Source organism: Cyprinodon tularosa, unplaced genomic scaffold, assembly GCF_016077235.1.
Source record: "Cyprinodon tularosa strain WSP-4 unplaced genomic scaffold, ASM1607723v1 ctg546, whole genome shotgun sequence".
NCBI classification, from domain to species: domain Eukaryota; kingdom Metazoa; phylum Chordata; class Actinopteri; order Cyprinodontiformes; family Cyprinodontidae; genus Cyprinodon; species Cyprinodon tularosa.
Window position 1 is genome coordinate 372,271 of NW_024039281.1, and position 27,651 is coordinate 399,921.

The 27,651-nt window shown below is 39.8% G+C and overlaps 1 protein-coding gene across 1 annotated transcript in view; it reads right to left on the reverse strand.

The window, feature by feature from the left end:
* Positions 1-27,651, reverse strand: part of avl9 (AVL9 homolog (S. cerevisiase)) — a 40,680-nt gene that overhangs the window by 5,610 nt on the left and 7,419 nt on the right. Inside the window, exons 2-14 of the mRNA XM_038304889.1 lie at positions 17,220-17,340; positions 13,562-13,647; positions 13,251-13,322; positions 12,317-12,406; positions 12,173-12,239; positions 12,056-12,096; positions 11,931-11,969; positions 11,777-11,846; positions 8,673-9,142; positions 8,422-8,556; positions 8,130-8,349; positions 7,912-8,029; positions 7,145-7,198 (exon numbers count right to left, since the gene is read on the reverse strand). Coding sequence (XP_038160817.1) covers positions 7,145-7,198; positions 7,912-8,029; positions 8,130-8,349; positions 8,422-8,556; positions 8,673-9,142; positions 11,777-11,846; positions 11,931-11,969; positions 12,056-12,096; positions 12,173-12,239; positions 12,317-12,406; positions 13,251-13,322; positions 13,562-13,647; positions 17,220-17,340 — 1,583 coding nt within the window. The remainder of the gene's footprint in view (positions 1-7,144; positions 7,199-7,911; positions 8,030-8,129; positions 8,350-8,421; positions 8,557-8,672; positions 9,143-11,776; positions 11,847-11,930; positions 11,970-12,055; positions 12,097-12,172; positions 12,240-12,316; positions 12,407-13,250; positions 13,323-13,561; positions 13,648-17,219; positions 17,341-27,651) is intronic.

Below are 27,651 nucleotides of genomic sequence, written 5' to 3' on the forward strand. Positions count from 1 at the left end.
GATCTGAGGACAGAAACGAGCTGGCAGTGTTTCACAGCCAACATTAAAGGCGGCACCGTCTGGCTTTTTCTGAACTGCAACCTCCCCTGGTGTGGGTCCAACACGCAGCCTTTCCTGTGGGTCCCGGCTGACCTGACATTCAGCGGGAATCTCACTCCTGGATGATCCAGGGCTGCAGCAGCGTTGTTAAAAAGAATATAGTGTCAGCAGCTGCAGGAAGCAGACGGCTGTCAATCAGAGTGTCATTTTAAAGGCATCAAATTAGTCTCCTTAATTAGACTTTTAACCCTAAAGTGCTTCTTCTTTTTATTTATTTATTTTTTTTTGGATTTTATTTTTTTTCTAGGAGCAGTTATTTTTTCAAAGCTTTAACTCTGAGCTCCTGCCTCCACTGTTCATCTCCTAGGCTGACCCAGATAAACATCCTATGTGGCGTAATGTGCGAGGCCACCAATAAAGAAAGATCCTATCTGCCTGCAGCAGTTTGTCTCTTCACAACTCGTTTACTAAGATGGTCTTCGTCACCAGCTGCTCTTTGTCACAGAGAGGAAAGAGAAAAAGGTCAGCCTTAGTTTTGCCCCCCAGAGCTTCCAGAACCCTCAACCATCATGGTGACTGGGAAGTGAACCGTAGCTTCCACTTTTTATTACATCTTTCATCCGGTGACAAGCAGAGTGCAACGGATGGACTCGCCTTTTACTTTCTGAACTGACATCCTGACAAGAAGGATCCATCGCCTAAGGCCCCGTGTCCCCCACTGGCCCCGCCCCCCTTCCTCTTTCATCCAGAGTCAAGTTTCAGGAAAATAACTGGGTGTTTACCGTGCAGGGAAACGGGACAGGATTTCTGGTGGGAGGACTATATCCAAAAACAGATATTTTAGGATAAATAAATTAGAAAATGCATCATAAATAAGTAGTCAATAAACCAAAATTTTACTGGATCTTATCACATGCATGTGAAGGGAAATCAGAAAAAAAAGTGATAAACTCCTCTGGATTAACCAAAAAACACAATGTTACAAACAAAATACATCACACTAGATGACGAAGTTAAACTATAAAACCTTTAAAGCAGAAATAAAACATGCTGGACTCATCCAATTGTGGCGTCCTTCAGGGCTGTGTTTTCGGGACCCTTGTCTTCTCCAAAAAAGTTCTCCACTTTAGTGAGCAAAGCTGGTAGCTGGGGGCTTTCAAATGTTTTTTTTTTCAACTAAATTATTCATTTGTGGTTTAAATGCAATGTTTTGATGTGATTTAATTGGTATTTAGCTTGTCAGCCAACCTCTATTTGGAACGTTCTATTTTCGCATATTCTCTTTTTGGTGCGCCCTGACATCCTGCAGGTCCCAGAGGGTTCCACTCCATCCTTTTTGGCCATTTTTGTAGCTTCATGTCACCGATACAATTAGCTATCGGCAACGAAACTTGGGGGAAGTTAATACTAGGGCTGCAACAAACGATTATTTTGCAAATCGATTAATCTCTCAAAAGTTTTTTTCAATTACTAGATTAACAATCATTTAGTCCAAGAATCTTTATAAAAAACACTTTTTATAAATTAAGCCTGATGAAACTTTTCCACTAGTGGAGTTCTGGATAGAGCATATTGAAAAAAATATTTTAAGAATTTTTTTTTAATCATATTCCAGAATGATGATTTTTTATTTTTTTTACGAATTTGATACAATTACTGCTTTAGTTGGTTTGCTCTGTCAGCTTAAGGCATGTTCACTCCAGTTAAAGATGAAACGATTACTAATTTAGTTGACGATTATTTCAGTAATTGATTAATTACGATTAATTGTTTCAGCCCTAGTTATTACACTCAACAACTAAACATTTAGTTTATCCACTTCTAGCTTCGGCACCCTTGAGCTTGGACGACAAAAATAACTTTGAGATAAAATGGTGGCACTGCAAATCTGGTAAGCAGCTTTTTTTAGCAGTTCCATAGCAAATTCCATAATACGTTTAAAAAACACAAGGGAAAGAGGAAACTGAACAGATTTAAAACAACTTAGTTAAAATCTTCAAGGGCTAAAAATTTGGAGTTTGAATGATACAGCACCTTTAAATGCCTCTATGTCCCAAAATATTTTGCCTAAATATCAAATTTGCACAAACCTATAATTCAAGCAAGTAAGCAAACTTTATTGGTATACAGCTTTTTACAGACTCACAAAGTGCTTCACAGAGATAAGAAAATATTAAAAAAATAAGGATTTACTAAAGCATAAAAACATAGAAGTATATAAAACAATATATTGAAATAACAGTATTAAATTTGATGAAGTCGGACTAGAACAAAAAGGTTTTAAGGAGCTTTTTAAACACATCTACAGAGACCAGAGAGCGCAGCTGAAGTTTATTCTAAAGCTGGGGGCAGCGCCTGTAAAAGATCAATTCCCTGAGTTTTTAAACGGTTTCTGACCAGATGACCTCAGACCCAGAGTCCAGGTGTAGGGCTTGATTAGGTTGCAAATATAGGGCGAAGCCTGAACATATAGAGCATTAAAAGGGAGCACCAAGATTTAACACTTTAATTTTATTTTTTAAAAGCCCCTGGAGGTGATTTATTGTGCAGTTAATAACAGGGTAATATCTTATTTACAGGAGGAAAAAAAAACTTGGTGTTTTATATCTATTCGTAACCCAGATTATTCAATCTAGTGGGAAAAAAGCAACCAAAGCTAACTTCCAAACTAACTTCCAATACTTGAATGTTGTGAAGCTGACAGGCGCCACAGAAACGGAGATCCAACCAATTAACTCAGCTTATTTCAGTATTAGAAGTAACATTTATTTTTAGCTTATTATTTAGTTTGTTTTAGTAAAGGTCTGGTTGTGTTAACATCCTGCTCCTACTGCTTATCAAGCTCATGTTGTCAGAAGAAATGTTGCTCCAATATCTTCAGAGAAAAAAAACACATCAATCCCAGAGTGAATGACGCAGCAGGAAGTGGAAACTAATGCTTGATTCAGGCCAGAGGGGAAAACGCTGATGTTGTCTTCAATTGTGTTCAGAAAATAAGATCCTTTTTTTGTTTTTATTTTTTATTTATTTATTTATTTTATTTTTTCTTTCTTTAGATCCTCCACAATGGGGAAAAAAGCCAAAAATGTTCAGCTTTTTTCAGGGAATTTACCTAAATTCATATAACATCAAGTTTTATGTTAAAAATGACATTTGGATACTGCTAATATAATCTGTATTTCAATCAAATTAAAATAGTTTTTTTTATTATTTTCAACAGCAGTTAGAGCATCTTACAGCTTTTTTCTTTCAAATTATGCAATTAACAAATTTGTGAAGAAGGTACGTATTACTTTTACATTCTTTAAAGAAATGAAATAAAAAATGTATTGATCTCACTATCATGTATGGGTCTGTTGCATGAAAAGTGCAGCAAAATATTTTAAAATCATCAAAATACAAATGTGCAGGAGCTAAACAACAGAATAGTTTATATACTAGTTTATATATGTTCTTCTAATTAGATCATGAATGGCTGCAGGTTGTTTGTTTACTAAGGCTTTTACGAGAAATGTCCCAGCCGCTGTGACACCAAACACCAAAAGGTAAGGTGAGAGCGGAGCGGGGTCCGGATCGGCGGCTCTCTAGGTTGGAGGGTAACTCTACCTGCAGGGCTCCAGCTGTGCATGGAGTCGTCTTTCATCCAGGCTTCCTGGAACGAAAGCTTAGCCGAGGGACTGAAGAAGTCCCCGGTTCTGTTTGTCAGAATGAAGCTCGCTCATTAATAATGACTCTGGCTGTTATGAGACCCTTGGTCAACCCTCCCACCCCCACCGAGCCTGCAGAGATCCATGCATAGACTGCTACTGCCTGCACCATACAGTATTCATCAAGCTGAAGGGATCTAAGCCGGATTCAGAAATCCACCCGCTGAGTTCTGAAGGGCGACCCTGGAGATGCTCGGGCTCATCAGAAGCTGACGTCACGTCGGCTGCCTGCTGCCAATATCACATTTTCAAAGTGCTGACCCTGAAACAGCTCCACGTTTGAAGCAAATTAAAGGAAAAGCAACTAGGAGAGCTAGACGTCCTCCTACAGGCAATTACAGGCGTTACAGGTGCTGAGTCTGACATTGTGGAAAAAAGCTTTTATGAGTGATGCAAACAGTAACTTTAAAACAGAGCGTGCACGAGGAGAAATGGGCTTGTGAATGCTCTCACATGCGTTTAATAGGCGTTCAATCTCAGGAGCGGGTATTGTGCATTTAAAAAAAAAAATGAATAATAGTAAGAATTGAACTTTATTGATCTCACATTAGAGGAATTTATCTCTGCATTTAACCCATCCCCTTGGGGAGCAGTGGGCTGCCTTCATGGGGCCCAGTGTGGGGTTAAGAGTCTTTGCTCAGAGAGCATACTGTGGGAGTGGGACTCGAACTCAGAACCTCAGGATTCTATGCCCTAACCACTAGGCCACCACTACCCAAAAGTGGAGAGGGTGGGTCTTTTAAAAAATTTACAAAAATCTCCCACTATACCCTTAACATTTTTTAATCACCATAATGAAGATACACTACTTTGTTTTATAAAGATTGGAAGAAAACAGTGCAGATCGTAGTCTGCAGCTTGCATTCCCTGATGCTGATCCTACATTAGAAACCAAACCTAACAGAAATTCAGCTGCTTTTGGCACACAGTGATTTTGCAGAACTGTGGTGCTGCCTGGTTGTTTCAGGTCTGTTCTCATCTTAAAAAAATAAAATTTTCATCAGAAATAGCAATTAGTCTTTTTGTCATAGAGGTCATGTAACATCTGTGGCTCTGAACAGGTTTATTTAGCAGGACTGGGGTCAGAAAAGGCTCTTTGGATCGTAAAGGTCTTAGATCTAGCAACACTTGTATTTTTTTATTTTTTCTGTTAAATGTGAACTCCATATTTATTTGTATTTGTATTTTTGCTTAATTCTAATTTAATTTAACTTTTTTGCCCTGTAAGGTGCTGGTAACCTTAATTTCCGGAGGGAGTCTTCCCAAGGGATCAACACAGTTCTGTCTAAGTCTAAGATCTCTGGTCTAGAAGCACAGAGCTTTTATCTACATCTGCAGATGAGACCAGACATTAAATATGAAACATGAAAACTAACAAATGTTAAAAATTCAGGAAATGAAAAAAAAACATTATAACTGAGGGACAGTTGGTGAAAATATGTACCGATAAAGAAAAGAAACAACGAAGACCTGCTTTAATTAACAAATGTTGCATTTTGACTTTTTCTATTAGTTACATTCATGTTGTTTGAACTATAATCACCATGTTTTTAACACGTGTGCCTCTAAGCCCATCAGGGATCAATTGATCCATGTGTGGTTGTGTTCATAACCTGCCAGAATCTACTGATTACCTTCTAAAGAATAATAACAATAAAAACCGTGTGTCACTCATAGTATGGCTTGATCACAAAATTACATTACCTGGAAGTTACCCATGGGATCATTTGGCTCATTAAGGTAAATGTTCTCACCTGTGATGCGTGTGTGTCAGGGTGTGCATAAAGACTCAGATAGACCTCTATATGGGTCATCACCAGTCATCACTGACATAACTGCTTTCAGGGTCATTATAGATGCTAAATGAACAGTGAAAGATCTGCTGGAGGTAGATGAACCTTACAAAGTAGGAAAAAAGGGGAAAAAACTAACTGCAAGGAGCTGAAAATATCATTAAGAAGAGCTCAAGTTCAAACTAAGACGATTTCCATGAATCCAGCAAAAACTGAACCACAAATGGGAGGAAAGTAATTCTGGAAGCAAAGAGTCAACAAATAACTTAAAGTTATACCGGGCTGGGCAGTTAATAGGGCAATCAAAAATCAATTAGACCCCAGCAGGCTAGAGGAAAACACTGAAGCTAATGAAGGAAAATTATTATTTATCATTTTGGCCTCAGGTTACAAATAATATTAGGTTTGTAGACGAGTCGACAAGGCCCATGATGATCTGTTTCTATGAGGCTGAAAAAGCTCAGGGAGGTTGATCCAAAGTGAATTCAGGAAGTTATCAATCAATCAGCTGCACTGTTATTAGGGCTGGGTAAAAAAATCTATTTTATCGATTTTGAATCAATTACATTTTTGCAGAATCGATCTCTAGGGAATGAGATGGATTAGTTTTATAGTGACACGGGTGACGTCCACATTCAAATGAGCAGGAAAGATGCACTCAAGATGACTTCAAGCCAGACAGCTGCACATATAGCCAATAGGCTGACTGAAGACATTAACAAATGGGACTGACCAGAAAGCATCCTGTAGTTGTTACAGACAACGCTGCAAATATAGTTTGTTCAGGGAAGATAACGCAGCTCATGAATGTCAGCTGTGACCCTGCTGTGTCACGTCTGCTTGCTCAGGTGAGGCTTCACTTTTTCCACTTTTCACAAACAAGCTTGCACTTTTGAGACAGTTTTGTTCACATCTCAAGCTTAAACTGTCTGATTTACAAGTTTGCAATTTGTGTTTAATGTGAGAGGAAAAAATAAAATACTTTTGCATTTTGAAACACAATTGAACCACTTTCCTTATTGTAAAAACAGATCAAATCGAAATTAATTGATTTAGAACTGTATGAATCAAAATTGAATTGATTCATGACTTTGGCGAAAATACCCAGTCCTAACTTTTATTATTAAACATTAAAACATAATATAGCTAAGTAACAAATAAAACAGGTTTAAATCACAGAAAAAAATGAAATTTGCTCAGTTTTTCTGAAGACTTTTCGTCTGTCAGTTTTGTTTGCTCCAACTACAGATTGCTCTAATGTGAGACAAAGATTCCCGTTTTGTGGTTTGCAATTACTGAGAAATTACACAGACACCAACTACAGCACCACAAAGTCCTGACCCCTAAATGTGCTGTTCACCTTAAACAGGACAATAATCAGCAAATGAAAGCCTTGGTGAGACACAGGCAGATTCATGCTGGATTCAAACAAATCTTTCTTCTCTTCACCAATAGAGGGCAGCAGAGTCACCGCTTTGAGTCTCTGATTGAAGTTTTTGTATTCATGTCTCATTTGGAGTTTATTTTTAACTAGAAATGTTCATTTGTAATTCAAAGAATGTCAGAATTAAAGGGCGGACAACAGGGAAATAGAATAATACTCACTGCGAGAGTCGTAGTTTCACATCAGCTACACTGTACTGGCCCTGGAACGGGTGGCTGCAACACAAAGGATGTTGGAGAAGAGAAAAGGAACATTATTATGGAGCTTACTTCACTTATTTATAAATAAATAAGTTAAATAAATAATATTAAAATTAACAATAAATAAAAGTTTCCTTTCTTCTTTCCTCTTAAATAGTCTGTAAAGACCGCAATCTCCCCATTGTGGGAAAATGAAGGGATTCTCTATTATATTCTAATATATTGTTAAAAAAAACAACAACAAAAACCCTAAAGGTTTGTCTTTTTAAACATTTCTAGCTATCAAATCCGGTGGTGTTTCAGTTCAGTTTATCTTGATCGCTCTTCTTTACTTCCCTGACGTTAGTTTAGATGTTTTTTTAAATTTATTTTATAATTTTACTTCATACATTTTCAGCTTTCGCAGCTGTGTTCCTTAACTCAGGTGTCGGAGTGAAGAGTGAAACACAGCAGTGGCAGCATCATTATGTGGAGCCAATAGGCCAATATTTCTAAAGGCATGTTTGGTACAGACTTGATGTTTTCAAACACACACCATAGTTAAACATGGCAGTGGTAGTATCATGCTGAGGGACTGTTTTCTGTCTTGTATGAGGTACTAATGCTTCAGTTAGAGTACCTTCATTACTGATCAACTGAACCTGCGATGGTAAAACGTCTCTGACTCCTGACCCTTATTTCTCTCCCTGGTGCAGTGTGACTGGCAGCTATGGGGTTAATCCACCTACCCTGGAGTGATTGTTGTCATGCCAGGATGTTTGTTGCTGAACCAAATGCGGAAGTTGTGTGTGTTCTTCCACGCTCCGACGAACGGCACTCCATAATCCGCCAGCAGCCTCTCATTATCTGAGACAGCGAGTAGAAAGAAGAGTTTAGGTTCAGGCTGCGGTTACAATCGCTGAAGTAAAATCCTTATTCTCGGACGTTTCTACAGATCCCCGCTCACCTTGCTGTAGAGCAGAGGAGAGTAAGGAGTGCAGGTAGAGGGTGAACTGAGCCCTGATCCACTCGTCTCCTCCCTCCCAGCCCGTCCCGTCCAGGAACACGTCATCTCTGTTCTCGGTCACGTGTTTCACCAGGTAATCGGCAAAGCGCAGGTCAGCTGTGGTCAGGCTCAGGATCCTTCGGAGCTCCGGGTCCTGGATCTGGACCCGAGCTTCCTCCACCTGCAGAAGCGAAGGCCTTCTGATCAATAAGGCCCCTTTCTAGATTAAACACTCTGAACGAGCTGGACTTACATCAATGATGGCGTCACTGAGGTGCCTCTGCTGGCGGAAAAGGATGTTGGTTGCCCCAGCAACAAAGCCTCGAATGCTGACGTCTGACAGGAGGTGATGCTGCTGCAGAGCCATGTAAGGTAGGCACAGGTAACCCTGGAAACAACAAAAGCAACGCATTAACTATTAAATAAAGTAGAAAAGAAGCTATAAAGTCATGATGGGATTCATTCTTTGGATGCAGCACGTTAACAACAGGTGGTTTTAGTTACCTTAGTAAAGATGGCGAGCGGCAGGCCGTACTGGTCCTCCTCCAGACCCGACACCAGGCCCTGGGTGACCCCTCCCTGACCGCCCACCCCCAGCGGCTGCACTGTGATGGGCGTCCCAGCTGTGGAGTCGAAGGCGTCCTGCAGCTCCGGCCCGCCGCCGGCTGCTTCTTTGGGGGCTGCTTCCTCCAACACGCTGGGATCCAGAGTCTCCCAGTCGCTCTCGGAGGACTCCGGCGATGTCCGCGAGGGCGCTTTGAGGTGGTTGTTGTCGCCCTCCGTGCTGTTCCCAGAGGACAGAGACTCTACAGCTGGCTGGGGCTCCAGATCCATGGTGGTGTTGGCGATGTCGGTGACGGACACGGAGACAAACTCCTCTGCTCCTGAGCCGCTCTCCACCACACTCATGTCGTCTGAAACGCTGCTCTTTGGTTTGTAGTGTGAAGAATCCACCAGGCCGTGTTCAATCACACCTACACAAGCATCCAGATGTCAACACACCTGCACTTACTGCACGCTGTTAGCATTTAGCATCTGATAATCTGATGAATATGACAGATGGAGTCCATGATTTTTTAAAAAGCTGTTTGTTCAGTTATACTTAAATAACTTCTGATTACGCTGCAGATCCAGCAGGTTCTGCAACAGCTTCATCCCCCGCTGCTATCAGACTAAACTAGACTCTGCATCACACTTACAACATTATTTTGCACCAACATGACTGAAAGCGTTTATAATCCTTTTAAAATAGGACACAACTCAATGTTATACTGTATTCTGCAACGTATTTATTTCAGCACTGCACTGAACCTTTCCATATTAATGCCTTTTTGCACTATTATTTTTAAACCGGTTTCCTTTTCTCCAACACTGTTTACATTCTGCTGCACTTTAGAATGGGAATGTTCATTTCACTGTTGTAAGCTATAAGCATGGTAATGTTGTCTTGTTTACACTCTGCGTAAACAAAATTGCAATAAAGTTTGTCTAATTCTCTATGTCCAAAAATAATCAACAGTGGTCTGAGTTTTGAACCTTGAAGAACGCCACAGAAAATGGTTTAGAAGTAGCTAATTTAGATTTGTTCATTTCAAAGTAGAAGAGTAGAGAATTATTTCAGATAATGACATAATTAGAACTGCCTTGGTTTGGTAGCTGGGGGCCGGGCCCTGAGGTTGCAGAGCCTGAATGGTTCTTGTGACCTCTCAGAATAGCTGCTAAGAACTTAAATAAAACTTTCATTGTTTTTTAAATATAGACATTGCTATAAAAGGCAAGATTTTATTTACAAAATATCTGCATTAAATATTCAAAACCAAATAATAGACATATCAGCTCCAGTTGTTTTTATTTCATTTTAATTTTTCAATCTTTTCTCACTGCAAAAACAATCTAAAAATGTATGTAATTTGCCATTAATCTAAACAGGTAATAAAAATGATCTGCCAATGGAAGTAGTACTTTAGCCCTTAAAATAAGATAATTAGATATTATGCACTGAATTAAGACAATGCAATTGTTTCTTCTTATTCTAAATGTAAATTGTCTTATGAAAAATGCACTTGTTTTAATGAAAATATACTTTGTGGAGTCAGGGTAATATTGCAAAAATTAGAAACATCCTGTCCAGGGGTGATGCTGAGAAACTAGTCCATGCATTTGTTACTTTAAGGATGGACTACTACTGTCCCCAAACATTAGTTAAAAGCCTTCAGCTGATCCAAAATGCTGCAGCCAGAGTTCTGATGAAAATGAAAAAGAGAGATCATATCTCGCCTATCCTGGCTTCTCTTCATTGGCTTCCTGTTAAATCCAGAATAGAATTTAAAATCCTCCTTCTCACATATAAAGCCTTAAATGGCCAAGCTCCATCTTATATCAGAGATCTGATTGTTCCTTATGTTCCTAACAGAGCACTTCGCTCTCAATCTGCAGGTTTACTAGTGGTTCCTAGAATTTCTAAAAGTAGAATGGGAGGCAGATCTTTTAGTTATCAGGCTCCTCTCCTGTGGAACCAACTACCAGTTTTAGTCCGTGAGGCAGACACCCTGTCTACTTTTAAGGCTAGGCTTAAAACTTTCCTTTTTGATAAAGCTTATAGTTAGGGTGGCTCAGGTTATCCTGAGCTATCTCTATAGTTATGCTGCTATAGGCTTAGACTGCTTAAGGACCCGTTTTCATCATTCTGCTTCATTCTATCTCTATTCTCCCACTCTGCAGAATCTGTTAGTTGAATCTCTAACGTTCTGCTCTCTCTGCTTTTTCTCATAGTAGCTTCATCTGGTCTGTTCCTGTTTGGCTGTGACTCCATCCTTTAGATAAATATCAGCTGTGCTGCTGCCATCAACACCTTTGTTTATAGATGTTGAAGATCGGCCTGTTTTTCAGTGTAGTCCTGTTTCTCTGACTGTGACTAACTGGATGTGCTCTCTTCATCCTCTGACATGGGAGCTGGTTCGGAGCTCGTCTGCCAGGCTGTGTGTTTCCTGGACGGGGCCGCCTGTGGAGCTGGTTGACAGTTTCCTTTTGTATCTTTACTTCTTTTTGTATCTCTGATTCTATTTCTATGTCTGCGTCTGTCTCCTTGAACCCCAGTCGACCTGAGCAGATGGCCGCTCACACTGAGTCTGGTTCTGCTGGAGGTTTCTTCCTGTTAAAAGGGAGTTTTTCCTCTCCACTGTCGCTACAAGCATGCTTAGTGTGAGGGATTGCCTTTGAGTCAATGAGTCGATGCAATCAACTGGTTTTCCTTAGATTGAAAACTTTGAATCAATTTGACTGTATGATTTGGTTGAATTGTAAAGTGCCTTCAGATGAAATGTGTTGTGAATTGGCGCTTTAGAAATAAACAGATTTTTTTTTTTGCAGTGATCTGATGGTAGACTCAGTTACTTTAGAATATGAAGCTAATTTCTTCCTGACTTATGAAGATCAGCAGCTTAAACTGCGTGTTTTCCTGTCTTTTCCATGTTTAAAAGTGGCTTGAATATGAAATAATCAAACTCAAAGAACCAGGAAGATCAAGCTGTCTCCTTTGTTGAACTAGAGCAAACTCCCCTTGCAGTGTTTTAAAACCCCATATTTCAACTGGAGTGGAAGTTACTGACCTGGAAAAAGTGACAGAACCGTCATCAGGGCTCCCACCAGTCTGTTTACAGGAGACACATAGAACAGGACCTGCAGAGACACAATGTGTGGGATCACATGTGGAAACCCAGGACACTATAGGGATCACATTGTATTTTCAGGCTGGACTCTCACCTTTTTCTCCAACAGAATGAGCTTGAAGAGGATGAGAACCTAAAAAGTCATAAAACAGAAAAGTGTTTAAAAATTTCTTAGATTAAATAAGATATTTCACCTCTTATTAATCTGTCTTTTCCAACCTTGTGTTGGAAGTGTAAGATGAGATCCCTTGGTGATAAACCTGAGGAGAGAAAACAAAGTTTCCCTCAAAGAACAACCTTAGACACGTTTGATGTGTTAATGGAGGCTGGTGGTACCTAGATAAACCTGAGATCCCTCCAGAGAGGAGCCTCTGAGGGAGCCGTTCATGTGCTCGTACAGCTCCTGCACAGGAAGCCATAAGTGATTACAACAGGAAACAGGAAGTGAATCTCAGTTAAACATCAGGTCTTTAAATCAACCTTTAGGATTGAGATCTGTGAGAAGTCTTTCTCCTCAAAGTAGGCGTGTGTGATGAGCTGCAACTTGGCTTGAAGTAAACCGTAGAGAGGCTGAAAACAAAGAAAAAAAAAAACGGTGTCAGCATCAGTCTGTGTGATTCAGATAAACCATGACGACCTACGAAATACAGAAGACAGATGGTTCTCCATGTTTGTGAATCACGACGTTTCCTGCTAGCTAATGAAAGTTACAGATTATAAACAGCTGATCATCAGCAGCAGCTTCCAGGAATAACATGTCTTCAAACAGTGAAGACACATAAGACTGCTGGGCCCTCTGACCGCCATCAGTGGGCCAAATAAGGTCAGAGTTAGCGTTTAAAATGTCTTCCTGCCTCCTAAGCAAATGTGACGCCTTTATTAAATTCATTTCAGCCAGATTTGTTCCTGATAAGTGAAAGGGGCAATAAAATAAACAAAATGCAATCAAACCCACAGGGTTCATAGTAAAATGTAAAAAAAAAAAAAAAAAAAAAAAAAAAAAAGCCTTACAAACTGAGTATTTATTTTGATCTTTTTTGGTTTTATTTTCAAAGATTAAAGAAATATCTAATATAGAAAATGTATTTTATATTCGCTTGGATAGATGGATGACTGAATGTGTAGATGAATAAAAGTATGGAAGAAAGGACAGAAAAAAGAAGTTGCCCAGTATTACTATCTATGTTAGACAATAATGAAAAAATAAAACCTGGGAATACTTTTTCATAATTACTATTTAGCCTCAGGTTGACGTTTCCCCGCATGTAGAAACTCTAATCCCTGTTTTTACTTTTCATTCTTCAGGATCATGTGCTGAACGTATTGCTTTAAACTCCCACAGTCTGATTTCCTGCCGAATCGAGGCTTATTGTGTCAGAGCGATGATGACCGCCTGAAGCGAGGCGTGACTCACCACTCGACTGAGGACACAGACGCTCTTCTGAACCGTCTCTCTGGTGACGTCAGCCTGTCGGACTTTCAGGGCCTGAAATAAGATCCGAAATAACAAACCATGATGAATGGCAGAAAGAAAACAAACAACACACAGGAAATTCAGCTGTTTGCATCAATGTGCATCATATAGATCATTGGAGATTGCTGGAGAATAAGAACTGAATCCTGCAGAGGAGTTCAAACCACAAGCAGAACTGCTGACTTCTTCATTCTCCTGGTTTCTGATGCCATTTGCATCACATTAAAATCTAATGTTCTGCTTTCACCAACCTTTGCTTCTATCTGACGATAACAGGACACCCCATAGACACACTTCATGTCTCCACTGAGAGGCGGCAGGTGAAAATAAACAGTGTCTGCAAAACAGGAAGAAAACCAGAACCGATCAGCTTAGAAACGTTTGTGTTTGAGCTTCAGGAGGGGAGGGGTTTGGGCATGTGGCGATGATGGCTGTGCAGAGCTGGAGGGGGGTGTTTAACCGAAGCAGAGATGCAATTATAGTCTTCTATTTATACCATCATAGGGTTTGAGAAGTAAATATTACTTATTCAAGATTGCTTATTCTCTTTAAATATCAATTTCACTGTCACAGCCTCTGTATTTTTTTAATGTTTTTATTTTTATTTTTTCTGACACTGTTTTTATGCTTTTGTACGGTGACCTTGAGTGTCCAGAAAGGCGCCTTTTTAAATAAAATGTATTATTATTATTATTACATAGAAGTAAATTATGGCTGCAGCTAATGATTATTTTGCAAATCGATTAATCTGTTGTTTATTTTTTCAATGAATCGATTAATGATCATACAGCAAAAGGACCCTTAAAGAAGACCTTTTACAAAATCTTAAAAAAACAAAATTTAAAACTTTTCCACTTGAGTTCTGGAGAGAGCATACTGACAGACAAAATGCTTTTTTATCTTAAGTGCAAAAATCTTAACATAAGTTTTTTTATTTTCTTACAATTTTGGTATAAGCAGTGCTCCAAGTAGGTTACTCTGTCGGCTACTGAAATGTTTTACTGTCTCTATACTCCAGTTAGCGATTAATCGATTAAATTAGTTGGCGATTATTTTAATAATCAATTAATAGTAATTAAATGCTTCAGCCCTTAAGTAAATATTGATTATCAGCATTTGCTACTAAGATCAGTGCATTCCTTGTCAGTGTTGATTATGTCCAGGTTTTGCAAAGTCCTGTTAAAAACCCGCTAGAGTTCTTGGAACAGGGGTGGACTCTTGATTTAGGAAAAAAGGAAAAAAATTGTTAAAAAAAAAAAAAGTGGCAGTTTTTTGTTTTTTAGCAACAGGAATCAAATATTGAGAATGAATCAGCATCACATATGAGAGAATTTCGTGCATCTAAAATACGTTCTGTATGTTCCGACGTCAGCAAGATTTAAATTACAGTGGAAACCAGATAAGAATGCACGGTGGCGGGAGTTTGATGATGTGGGTCTGAATGATTGGAAGAATGATGCCTATAAAGAACTATTTTAAACTAGTACAATGGAAATAATATTCTATATGTGGAGAGATACATTGAAATGAATCTTCCTGTTAAAAATGATGTGTTGAAAAAATACGAATAATAAGAATCATATTGGGGGCTGAGTTTTGGCCTTGATAAAACCCTCCTTCATACACGAACACAGGCCTGTCTGCATAAAAACAACAGTGAATGTTTTTACTTTTCTTGTTCTTTATTGAAAAATTGACGAGTCTGATTTATCCGCCGACAACGGAAAGAGTCAAGATCATGAAAACATTAAAACACAGGAGCTTTTCTTTAACATGCCTCCTGTGGCATGTTAAAGAAAAGAAAAACAATAAAACCAAAATCACAATTTAGAGCAAAAAAAACATTACAAAACCCTAAAAAAATAACAATTTAGATTTTTGTCCAAATGATGCAGCCTTATTCATTAGAATAAGGAGTTGAAAACATGTTTAGTTTGCAAGAAACATGAGGAGATGCTGCCCTTGTGTTGAGCCGTATCAAAAACTGGTCCTGGATATCAGACAAAGAATATTAGGGCTGAACAATTAATCGGATTAATTCATTATTGAAATAATTATCAACTAATTTAGTAATTGACAAGTTTTTTTTACCAGAATTTAGAAACATGCCTTTAGGTGACAGAGCAACCCACCTTGAACATTACCAAGATTGTAAAAATAGATAAACATTTAGCATTTATGATATAAAATCTTTTTCATCAGTCTAAAAGCTCTATCCAGAACTGCTCATGTAGAAATGTTTTAGTTTCACTTGGTTTATTTTTGCAAAAAGTCTTATTTAAGGAACCTTTTGCTATCCGACTATTAATCGATTAACCATTTTGCAAAATAATCGTTAGTTGCTGCCATATATATAATGATTTTTTTTATATCTCTTTCAAATTAAGTAAATTATAATCAGTTATACTCTTTAAAGTTTTTTTTTTATTACCACCACTTTTAAGAAAGGAGCTTAGTGAAAATTTGAAAAAGAAAGGTTAACAAAAAACAGTAAACCAAAGGCAAAGAAAGTTTTAGTCATTATAAGTCTACACATTCTATTTCTACATCAGGAAAAAAGTCAGGTTTAAAGAATAGATCAATAAAGAGTCAAAGCTATCAGGACAGCAGCTGATCCTCATCTTTAGTCTAGACTCTTCAGACTCCTTCAATTTTCTCTGGCAAACTTAATGTCGCAACAATCCGCCTTGATTCATCAGAGGGAGAAACCAAAGAGAGTTCCTTAATTCTGAGAAGATTTTCTCTGATTGAGAGTCTTAGAGGTTGCACAGCTGAGATTAAAGCTTACAGAGGAGAGGCGCCAGCGGCAGCGTCATAAACATGAAGAGCTCTAGTAGAGTTAAGATGCAGTATACAGAAGGATAATCCTAAGGGACAGGAGGGAAATAATAACTCAGAAGTTTGATCAGATGAGATGTCACCAACAGGAATAACCACAAAATGCCTCTAAACACATTAAAATATCACTGAGTTTTACTGGAAAGAAACTGCTGACTCAGCTGAGAGTAGAGCTCCTGGTTTTAAAACCAATTTGGGTTCTTCTGCTTTCAGAAGACAGAAAATCTCATAATTCACATAAATATTATCCAAACTGGACATAAACTAAACTCCATCCAGTCTTAAACTCCAGTTTGAATGAAGGAAGGTAAAGCTTCCTAAACAGCCACCAAAGGAGGCGTCACTATGAAGAAAGCCCAAAGCCTGAACACAGTCGGCCTTTCTTTGTGTATCTAAAATACGGATCATGACAGATGAATGACTTCTGGATTAAAAAATGTGAGTAATCTTCAGAATATATCAATGAAAAATAATGTGAATCAGAGGAAATCGGATGGAGGCTTGATCAGAAGAAGCAGGTTCATTTCAGACCTAGAAGCTGGGAACTAAAGTTTCAGACTGTATATTCTAAAAGGATTTATAACTTCACCTTTAAATACGTGTTTGATGACCTGGCAGTAATCCACTTTGTCTTCTCACAGCAGCCTTTGTGTTCCTCTGTAACCAAAACCCACTCACCTCCCTGAGCTGCACAGGTTTAGGAGCCACTGGGGCAATAGAGAGTATAAAAGATTTATTATGCAGAGAGGAAAGAGGTCGATACGGATCCAGATTTACAGATAAGGAGTTAAATATTAGACAGGAAATCTGGTTGGAGGAAGGCCTGAATTTGAGTTCCCAGTCCTTCAAAATAAAGCCATTAAACAGCGATGACACAGACAGGTTTGCAGCCTGTATCTTATCTTTGGCTCGGCTGCTTCTGTTTGCCTTCATGTGATGATCCCTGATATGTGCAGCTGATTAGTTCGGCCACTGTTCGAAGCTGCCATTTATTTCCTTTCTTCCATTTATTTGAAAAGAAATGACAGCACACCCCCTGCCTGTACAGACTGAGGTCCTCCAGATCCCTACCTTCCTGGTAGTTGTGGGCTCCATCAGGAAGAGCCAGGAAGGGGAGGTACTTCCACTCCTCTGGCAGCAGGTTGCTGTCGTGACCCTCGTCTGGCATCAGTGGGGGGTACGAGAACTCAACCTGAGGACAAGACACATTAAGAAATAATTTTATTCTCCTCCCAGATCAATTTAATCAACTCAGCTATAGTGAATCATGTGTTCCCCCATCATTATGTGGTTTGACTCATCCAGGAAAATAAGCCAAGTCCAAGAACAGCAAACAATTATGTCTGCAGAGACGATCATCAGCATCTGCACTTCCCTCCACCCAGAACCTGTACTGCTCTAGAGTCAGCAACAGGACAGACAGCCAACATCCCTGCTGACCCCACAGATACTAGACACAGGCTTTTTAAACCTTTACTTTAATGCCAGTGCTACAGAGCGCCACCTACGAAGACCAACCGCCTTAGAGAGAATGCTTCCTACAGGCTGACTCTTAACAGTCAGACTTCCCAGAACAACATCATGCATGCACTAATCCAACCATGACTTCCTCTTCTGCAAAAACCCTGCACATACAAGCATGCATGTATGTGTTTTACACACACACATATATATATATATATATATATATATATATATGCAGAATTATTAGGCAAGTTGTATTTTTGAGGATTTTTATTATTATTGGGCCACAGTTGTGTTCTCAATCAACCCCAAAGACTCCTTAATATCAAAGTTTCACATTTTTGGAAGTTAGATTTGGCCATTTTATGAGGATGTCTGTGTGTGCAGGTAAATATTACTGTGCAGAATTATTAGGCAACGTAATAAAAAAACAAATATATATCCATCTCACATGTTTATTTTCACCCAGTAAACCAAAATATAACAACTCAAAATTCGGAAATGAAACAAAAAACAAATCAGTGACCAGTATAGCCACGTTTCATCACCATAACGCTCAAAAGCCTTCCATCCATAGATTCTGTCAGTGTCTTGATCTGTTTGCGATCCACATTGCGTGCAGCAGCCACCACAGCCTCCCAGACACTGTTTTCCCTCCCTATAGATTTCATGAAGGACCACAGGTTCTCCATGGGGTTCAGATCAGGGGAACAAGGGGGTCATGTCATTATTTTTTCTCCTTTTAGACTGTTCTGGCCAGCCACGCTGTGGTGTATTTTGATGCGTGTGGCCTAGTGACATCATCACCCTATATATGGTGTGCCTAATTATTAGGAAACTTCCTTTCCTTTGGCAAAATGGGTCAGAAAAGAGATTTGACAGACTCTGAAAAATCTAAAATTGTCAGATGTCTTTCGGAGGGGTGCAGCAGTTTGGAAATTGCCAAGCTTTTGAAGTGGGATCATCGCACAATCAAGCGGTTCATGGCTAATAGCCAACAGGGGCGCAAGAAGCATGTTGAAAAAAGAAGATGCAAAATAACTCCCCATGAATTGAGAAGGATCAAGTGTGAAGCTGCCAGGAAGCCATTAGCCACCATTGAGCCATATTTCAGAGCTGCAACATGTCTGGAGTGCCGAGAAGGTGCTCAATACTCAGGGACCTGGTAAAGGTAAGGAAAGCTGAAAAAAGGCCACATTTGAAGAAGACTCACAAGACAAAAACATCAAGATTGGGCCAAGAAAGATCTGAAGAATGAAATGAGAGTGAGTCTAGATGGGCCAGATGGATGGATGGGCACCAGGCTGGATCAGTAAAGGGCAGCAAGTTCTTATCCACTCAGATGCCAGCAAGGTGGAGGCGGGGTAATGCTATGGGCTGGGATCATCAAAGATGAGCTTGTGGGACCTTTTCGGGTTGATGATGGAGTCAAGATCAACACTGTAAAAAATCAAAATCTAGATAAGTCTTTTTTTTTTTAAGTAGCTACATTTGTTCTTGGATTGAGGAGGTGAAAGAAACATTTTGCCAATGGAACAAGACAATTTTCACTTAAAATAAGAAAAAAACAATTGCATTGTCTTATTTGAAGCATATATTATCTAATTATCTTATTTCAAGAGTAAAAATACTCATTCCATTGGCAAACTATCTCATTTACCTACTCAAATTAAGGGTAAATACACTTAATTTAAGACATTTTTTAACTTATTTCTAGATCGTTTTTCCAGTGCAGACCTACTTCCAGTTTCTGGAAGACACCTTCTTCAAACAGTGGTACAAGAAGAAGCCGCTATCATTCAAGAAAAACATGATATTCATGCAGGACAAGGGTTCCTTAAAGAAATCTTCTTTAATCTTAAATGCAAAATATTTATATATTTTACAATTTTAATATAATTACTGCTCTAAGTGGGTCACTCTCTCAGCTAAAAGGCTTGTTTTACACTCTCTATACTCCAGTTAAAGATTAATCGATTAATAAAATCAATTCAATTCAGTTTATTAATATAGCGCCAATTCACAACACATATTATCATTTATTTTTCATTTATGAGTCAAATAATGCAGCCACATTCTTAAAATGAAAAAGCATTTCTGAAAATGTTTTTTCATTTCATATTTTACATTTCAAATTGAATTTTGATATGTATTTGCTGGGGTACATTTGGAAAAATAAATCTCAAATGTCTTTTTCATTTGAATTAAGTAAAAGGATGAGCGGCGTTAAAGAAGAAAATTAAAATGCAAACAGGATGATTGATTACCAATTTCATTTATGAGTCGAACAATGCAGCTACATTCTTAAAATGAAAAAGCATTTCTGAAAATGCTTTTTCATTTGAAATATGGTAACGATTTGCTTCCATAGGTAGATACATTTTATATCTGAAATTCATTCAGCCATTTTTAACCAATAAAAATATCTTCTAATGAAAAATTGCAATACTTGACAGAATCTATATATTCTTACACCCCTTGTATGCTTGTAACTGCTGATTATTTTACATCTTGACATTGGGTTTGCATACATCTGCTTGCCTGAACTCCTGCTCTTATAGAGATGCGTTATGACTAAAGGACTAAAATAAATACAACCAAATCGAATCAAATTTTCTTAAGGAAGCTGTCCTGAGTTCAGCTCCTTAGACTTCCTCTTTATAATGACTCATCAACTCCATTGTTATTAAAATGATATGATTGTTTTGTTTTCTTTGCCTTACAACTTAAAGAAATATCTGACATCCATCGCTTATGTAGATCAGATGAGCTTTATAGATTTTTTGCAATACTTGTTTTGGTTTCCAGTGAGCTCAAATAGATGCAATAATTTCTCCCTCTGGTGAAATCTGTCAGATTACATCTGTAACTATCAGCTAAAACCTGTTGCTCCTGAACGCAGCACACACCCACAAACCGTGACTCAATCTAAGAGGGAAAAAAAAAACTCGGACCGGCTCCTCGAGGCCGAGGCGTCGCAGCAGGACTGATGAAAGCAGAAAAGCCTGCACCCAGAGTGAAGCTGGTAGCCATGTTTAAAACATTACAACCTTCTTTCTGAAGAGTTATGGCACGTTCAAAGCAGAGAGCAGACTGAATAGAATAAAATGCATTTTTTATTTAGTTTCCTATCAACCAAAACTAAGAAATATATCGTTTTACAAGTTTTGGACACACCTTCCAGCCCTATACAAATAAAAATGTATTTTAATTTAGGCTATGGCAAATAAAAGAGTAATTATGAAGACTGCAGCATAACCAGGGATGCTGTTGGTGGATGTGTTTAGAGACTGAAAAGGGTGGGATTGCTATGGTGATGAATTTCATGTGTAGGAAAATAAAGTTTCATGAAATTCTTCATGGGATCACCCATCGAAGACAACCACATTCATCATCTAAACCTGCTTGGTATTTGGGGATTTCTGGCTTCCTGCTTTTATCGCTACAGGCGTCCTGATCTAATATCGATATCGGTGCAATATCAGCTATAACAAATGTATATCAGATTATATATCGGCCTGCATCTAATCTCTGATAGAAGCACATTGATAGAAGCACTCCGCCCCTGCTTTAACCCGCACACAGAGCCATGTATGTATGCCACTGGCTAACAATGAATGGGTCAGCTATTATCATCCCTACTGTTCTCCTTTTGGATAAAACTACTTGATCAAGCCGTTTCTATCATTCAAACCTATAATATAAGTAATCAAAGTCTAATTTATGCTGATATCATATTGGGTCAATATCGGTATAAGTCAATACTCAAAGCTGCAATATCAGGTATGAAGGACAAAGTTGTACTGAGACATTCCTAATTGTTGGGTGAGACCGGTCAACAGTCCAACTTAAAGTCGTAGGGAAGTCATATTTAAATTTCACATCATTCTGGCTTAAACATGTATATAAATGTACTCTTTATCAGACTATATTGTCGCAAAAGTTAGAAAATTTATACATTTTTTAAAAATCTGATCTTAAAAATCTGTGGGGGTTTTTTGCGTTTTTTTTTATGAAGGCCAGTTAGTTATACATTAGCTTGTACACCTAAATTCAGCCAATCATATATTAAAGTTCCATCTGTCAATCTAATTTTTTCGATCATAGCATCTTGATTCATATGTCGCAGCTAATATACGCAAAGGGTTGAAATAAGAATCATTTCCTTTCCCATTGAGTTCCGTCCCAGTGTTGATGGGGATGGACGTCTGTGTCTTTAGCAGGCGTAGAGCTAACAGAACTGGCAGCGTTGCGAGGCAAGGGCTCAAACATGTACGGCTGGAAGCCTTCTACACCAAACCAAGCTTCTGCCGCCCTGGCGTCCTCTTCCACAACATCTTCGTCCCCGCTTTCCTCCTCTAAATAAAAAATTTATGAAGGAGGAGACTTATCCACGACCTCTGACACTAAACTCTCCTCCTCTTGCATGTTTCCTCTGTCCATAGCGTTCCTTGACAGCGTCGTTTCTAAGTCACCAATTTAGTGCTACTTGGTCTCAATGGAATTTCCCATTGGGAACCTACTAGCACTAAGATGCTAACTGGTTAGCAAGATGCTTCCGACAAACCGGCCACAACCAAAGTTGCTTGTAAACCTTCCGCCACAACAATCCCGCCCCCTTGATAAACGACCAATCCCATTCACTTTATTCACTCCTGTAAAGTTGGGCACCACTAGGGAGAATTTGGAAATGCAACGGTTGGAACAGCCGCTTCCCTACAACTTTAAAGCCTGGAATAAACAAAAAGATTGGGGGGAGACCAATCAACCAACCAGTTATATTTTCGAACTCTGTAAGGTAGGCGGAATCGCCAGAAGGAACCCAACCATGAGAGAAAAAGGAACCAGGCAGGGATTATAAACCAGGATCATCATCCTTTAAGGCCACAGCTTTAACCACTGGTCTATTGAACAACTCTAACCATTCCAGTCTATGGTTGATCAGTTACAATGAGATGTATGCATGTAAACCTAACCAAGTATTGACAGAAGACACTTCTCTTATTTATTGGGGGAAGTTTTAAGTCTTTGTCTTTATTGCTGTAACTTTTCTTTTTTTTTGTTCTCACCACTATCTTTTTCTTTGAGGTCATCTGGTCAGGTGTTGCCATGGAAGCGTGCCCATGAGCAGTGCTGACAAGGACCTGGTGTTTCCAATCAGCGTCATGAGGGAAATGCACACTGACTGAGAGTAGTTAGTTGTTTGAGTAGTAGTTAATTGTAATTTTTTTTTCTCTCTAGAGGTTTAATTTAGTTGATAGCTTGCCAAGCAGAAAATGTTAATGTTGTGAAAGTTTCCACTCCTTAGAGATGGTACAGACTGATGCTTTAGGAAGCTGGGTTGTTTAAATGTGGGTGTTTTTTTTTGTTTTTTGGGGGTTCTTTCTGGGTGTTAGACTATTTGCAAAAAAAAAAAAAAAAAAAACTTCTGATGTTTTTTTTCTATTTTGGTTATTTCTTCTGTGCCTCACTGGCCATTTTAAGTCCAGGTTTCTGCCTCTGTCTGCAAACCTTACAGTTACACTTCTATTAACGCTTGTTGTGTGAATGAATGATTTGATTTTGTTTGAGGAAATTCTCCATCAGAAAGTGAACCTAAAGGAAGGAGCCACAAACAAACTCACTTCTGTGGGGTATAGAAAGTAAAACATGACTGCAAATCAACTATAAATCAAACCTTAAGGGGAATTTAAATAGGAAGTTGGAAGCATATTGAGATATGTCTACTGCTGTAAAGGAAATGAGAATGTGATTTCTAGCTGAGTTCTTTGAGAAATATGAGGTTTCTATCAACATCTTTCACGGTAGAAATTTAAATTCTGCCTCATGTTTGGTCAAGGCCAACATGCCACCTCATCAGAAACAATAACTGGTTGTCTTGCTTTGGCTGACTTAAGTTTGATCAAACAGAAACATCTTGAATATCTGTGGTTCAAAAAAAAATCACTGGTAGAGACACATTAATAGGGTGGGGCAATATGGCTTAAAATCTAATCTAATGGGTACATGGGTCATGCGCGCTAATAGTTAGCGCGCATGACCCATGTACGGAGGCCTTAGTCCTCATCATGGCCGACCCGTGTTTGAATCCAGCCTGTGGTCCTTTGCCACATGTCTCTCCCCGTCTCTCATACCCCTTTCCTGTCCTCCTCCTGTCAGAAAAACGAGCCACTAGTGCCGTAAAAACTCAAAACAAAAATATATATATTTTTTTATTGATCTATCACCCAACTCTATGCAAAAATAATGCAAGTATGGCTGGCTGCCAGATGGACAGTACATCAGAGACCCTAAGAAGGAGACAGAGGTAGGAGAGGCTATGTCTGGCTTCCTGGCTCTACCTGATGGAGCCCACAACTACCAGGAAGGTAGGTCCTCACATCATGGGGGGGTAGCTGCTCCATAAATTACAGAGACCTCACTCTGTGCAGGGAAGGGATGTGCTTTCATTTTTTCTCAAATAAAGGGAGGAAGGAAAAAGCTGGTGGTAGCCTCTAGGCTGACTGCTGGAGATGAAAGGAGTACAGCAGAGGATCAGCCCAGCCTACCGGGCAGACAGCGCCAGAGCTGGAGAGAAGGCATCAGCTGGTCGGTGTGTGTGCTCGGGGTAGGAGATGAAAAGGTCCTTCTAGGGGTTGAATTAAAACCGCTTTTTTGAAAATTACCTAAAAACCTCTTAATAGCATTCATTATTTTCTCTATGTTCTATTCTATCGTTTTGGAATCAAAGCCATTGAGACTTTGATTCCAGGGTGTTTAGGTAGTGAGTGAAGGCTAGTGGTTGAAAGTAAATGTAAAAAAAAAAAAAAAAAAAAATGTAAATCCCTTTATTGTCTAACAATGGGAAAATTCACTCTCTGCATTTCAGCCATCCCCTTGAGGAGCAGTGGCTGCCATTTTACAGCATCCGGGGAGCAGTCTGGGGTTAAGGGTCTTTTTGCTCAGGAACCCAGAGTGGATCCAACCAGGTACTTGCAACCTTCTCAGAGCACAGTGCACTGCTCTTATGCTACGTTCACACATAAAGCAGCAAAGGCAGCAGGAGCAGCTAGGTTACATGCAAAGTCAGTGGTTGACGCACATCAAGGCGCAGCAAAACGTCCCGCAGTGTGTTTAGAGCAGCAGGAGCAGTGTGTCTGAGCAGCTGAATAATAGTAGAACATAGTAGTTATTTTTGTCAGTTTGAGGTTTGCTGTCTATCTGTTTGGTTCTCTTTAGATGAGTACCTCTGTAGCCTCCTGATTGTGCTGTGTCATTTTGAACAGCAGGTAAAAAAGTTACGTTCACAGGCCTGGCATTTATTTCTAAAGCAGCTGTTAACCGCTCCGTGTTCAGCCACGCAGCTCAGAGCCAGAAGCTGATTAGAAGGAAAAGGAGGCCAGAAGGATCCAAGAACCATAAACCCAAACGTCTGATGCCCAGCAGGAGGCTGCTGACCCCTATAAGATGACGCCAACCCCCCCCCCCCCCCCCCCCCAGCACCAACCCCACCCCCCGCACTGTGGGCACGGACGCTGAAAGTAGAGAGTGTTCTGGCTCTCATCTTTACGTAAGAGAAAACTCTTTTTTGTTTTTTTTTTATCCCTGAGAGTGGAGAGCAGCTGCTCCTCAGGCTGCAGAGTGACATGATGCAGACAGATGGAGGGCAGCGACAACAAGGAGGTTCACTGTTTGCTTTATGGCAGCCCTTTCCCCTCACACATCTCATCAATTTTAAAGAAGCAAAGGCAAAAAACAAGAGGGCAGAATAGGACGAGCGCCTAATGTTCGACATGTCCTCCTTTGTTTCTGATATGAAGATGCAGCGCGTTAGGGTGCATCTTCACATGGTTTACACATATTCAGCTAAAACATCAGCTTGGAGAAGAATAATGATTCTTCACTGCAGGTTGAGATCTAAGACAACACGGGCTGCAAGATTAAAATGTCTCATCTGAAAATGTGGGTCAATAATACAAAATAATAGCAGTTTATATTTCAACTAAAAACATTTAAAAAAAACTAGTTTGTGGTGAAGTTTAAATTAGAAAGTATATTCCTTAGGGGAAAGTGTTAGATGTCCAGGATAAAGGCGAAAAGGATCAACAGGATGCATTTATGTTGTGACAAGATAAAAGTGCAAATTAATGTAAATTAATGTAAAGTAAATAGAAGAGCACACACCTCCATATTGCACCCTGCCTTTAGTACAGAAGTAAGAGCACAAACCTCTAAGGCCCCGTCCACACGAAGTCAAAACGAACACGAAACGCTGATATTTTCCAAAACGTTTGTCGTAAAGACGGAGACGTAAAATAAATGTGATCGACCACACGAATGCATGAAAACGCTGCAAAATGTATGCCAGGCCTGTAAGTGGCGCTGTGGTGCCAAAGCAAAAATAAGCGATGAAATGTTGGGCATGCGTAGTAATACACTATATTGCCAAAAGTATTTGCTCACCTGCCTTGACTCACATATGAGCTTAAGTGACATCCCGTTCCTAATCCATAGGGTTCAATATGACGTCGGTCCACCCTTTGCAGCTAGAACAGCTTCAACTCTTCTGGGAAGGCTGTCCACAAGGTTTAGGAGTGTGTTTATGGGAATTTTTGACCATTCTTCCAGAAGCGCATTTGTGAGGTCGCACACTGATGTTGGACGAGAAGGCCTGGCTCTCAGTCTCCGCTCTAATTCATCCCAAAGGTGTTCTATCGGGTTGAGGTCAGGACTCTGTGCAGGCCAGTCAAGTTCATCCACACCAGACTCTGTCATCCATGTCTTTATGGACCTTGCTTTGTGCACTGGTGCACAGTCATGTTGGAAGAGGAAGGGGCCAGCTCCAAACTGTTCCCACAAAGTTGGGAGCATGGAATTGTCCAAAATGTCTTGGTATGCTGAAGCATTCAGAGTTCCTTTCACTGGAACTAAGGGGCCAAGCCCAGCTCCTGAAAAACAACCCCACACCATAATCCCCCCTCCACCAAACTTTACACTTGGCACAATGCAGTCAGACAAGTACCGTTCTCCTGGCAACCGCCAAACCCAGACCCGTCCATCAGATTGCCAGATGGAGAAGCGCGATTCGTCACTCCAGAGAACGCGTCTCCACTGCTCTAGAGTCCAGTGGCGGCGTGCTTTACACCACCGCATCCGACGCTTTGCATTGCACTTGGTGATGTATGGCTTGGATGCAGCTGCTCGCCCATGGAAACCCATTCCATGAAGCTCTCTGCGCACTGTTCTTGAGCTACATGAAGTTTGGAGGTCTGTAGTGATTGACTCTGCAGAAAGTTGGCGACCTCTTCGCACTATGCGCGTCAGCATCCGCTGACCCCGCTCCGTCAGTTTACGTGGCCTACCACTTCGTGGCTGAGTTGCTGTCGTTCCCAAACACTTCCATTTTCTTATAATACAGCTGACAGTTGACTGTGGAATATTTAGGAGCGAGGAAATTTCACGACTGGATTTGTTGCACAGGTGGCATCCTATCACAGTTCCACGCTGGAATTCACTGAGCTCCTGAGAGCGACCCATTCTTTCACAAATGTTTGTAAAAACAGTCTGCATGCCTAGGTGCTTGAATTTATACACCTGTGGCCATGGAAGTGATTGGAACACCTGATTCCAATAATTTGGATGGGTGAGCAAATACTTTTGGCAATATAGTGTATTTATACATGGTTGCCCTGCGGGTCCATTTTCGTGGTTAAGTCAAATTCAGGTGCTGAACTATGTTGTCGATATTGCTCTGTTCTTCCAGGAGATATTCCAGAAGAAGATTCTGTTGTAAGCCCGACAGCAGGGTGAGTAGCATTAGCAGCAACCATTCAACACAGTACGGCGCCATTGTTGTTGTAATACTGTGTCGCGCATGCGTGTTTAGAGGCGACGCTATGACGCATGTGTGTAAAACAAAAAATGCGGTTAGAGCTTAAAGATGGAAACGCGAAAACGGCGTTTCAAAATCTTCCCACTCTGAAGGCTGAATTAAAAAAAAGATCGTTTACAGACCCCAAAACGTCGGCTTCGTATGGATGAGAGGCTGGTTTGGTGAAAA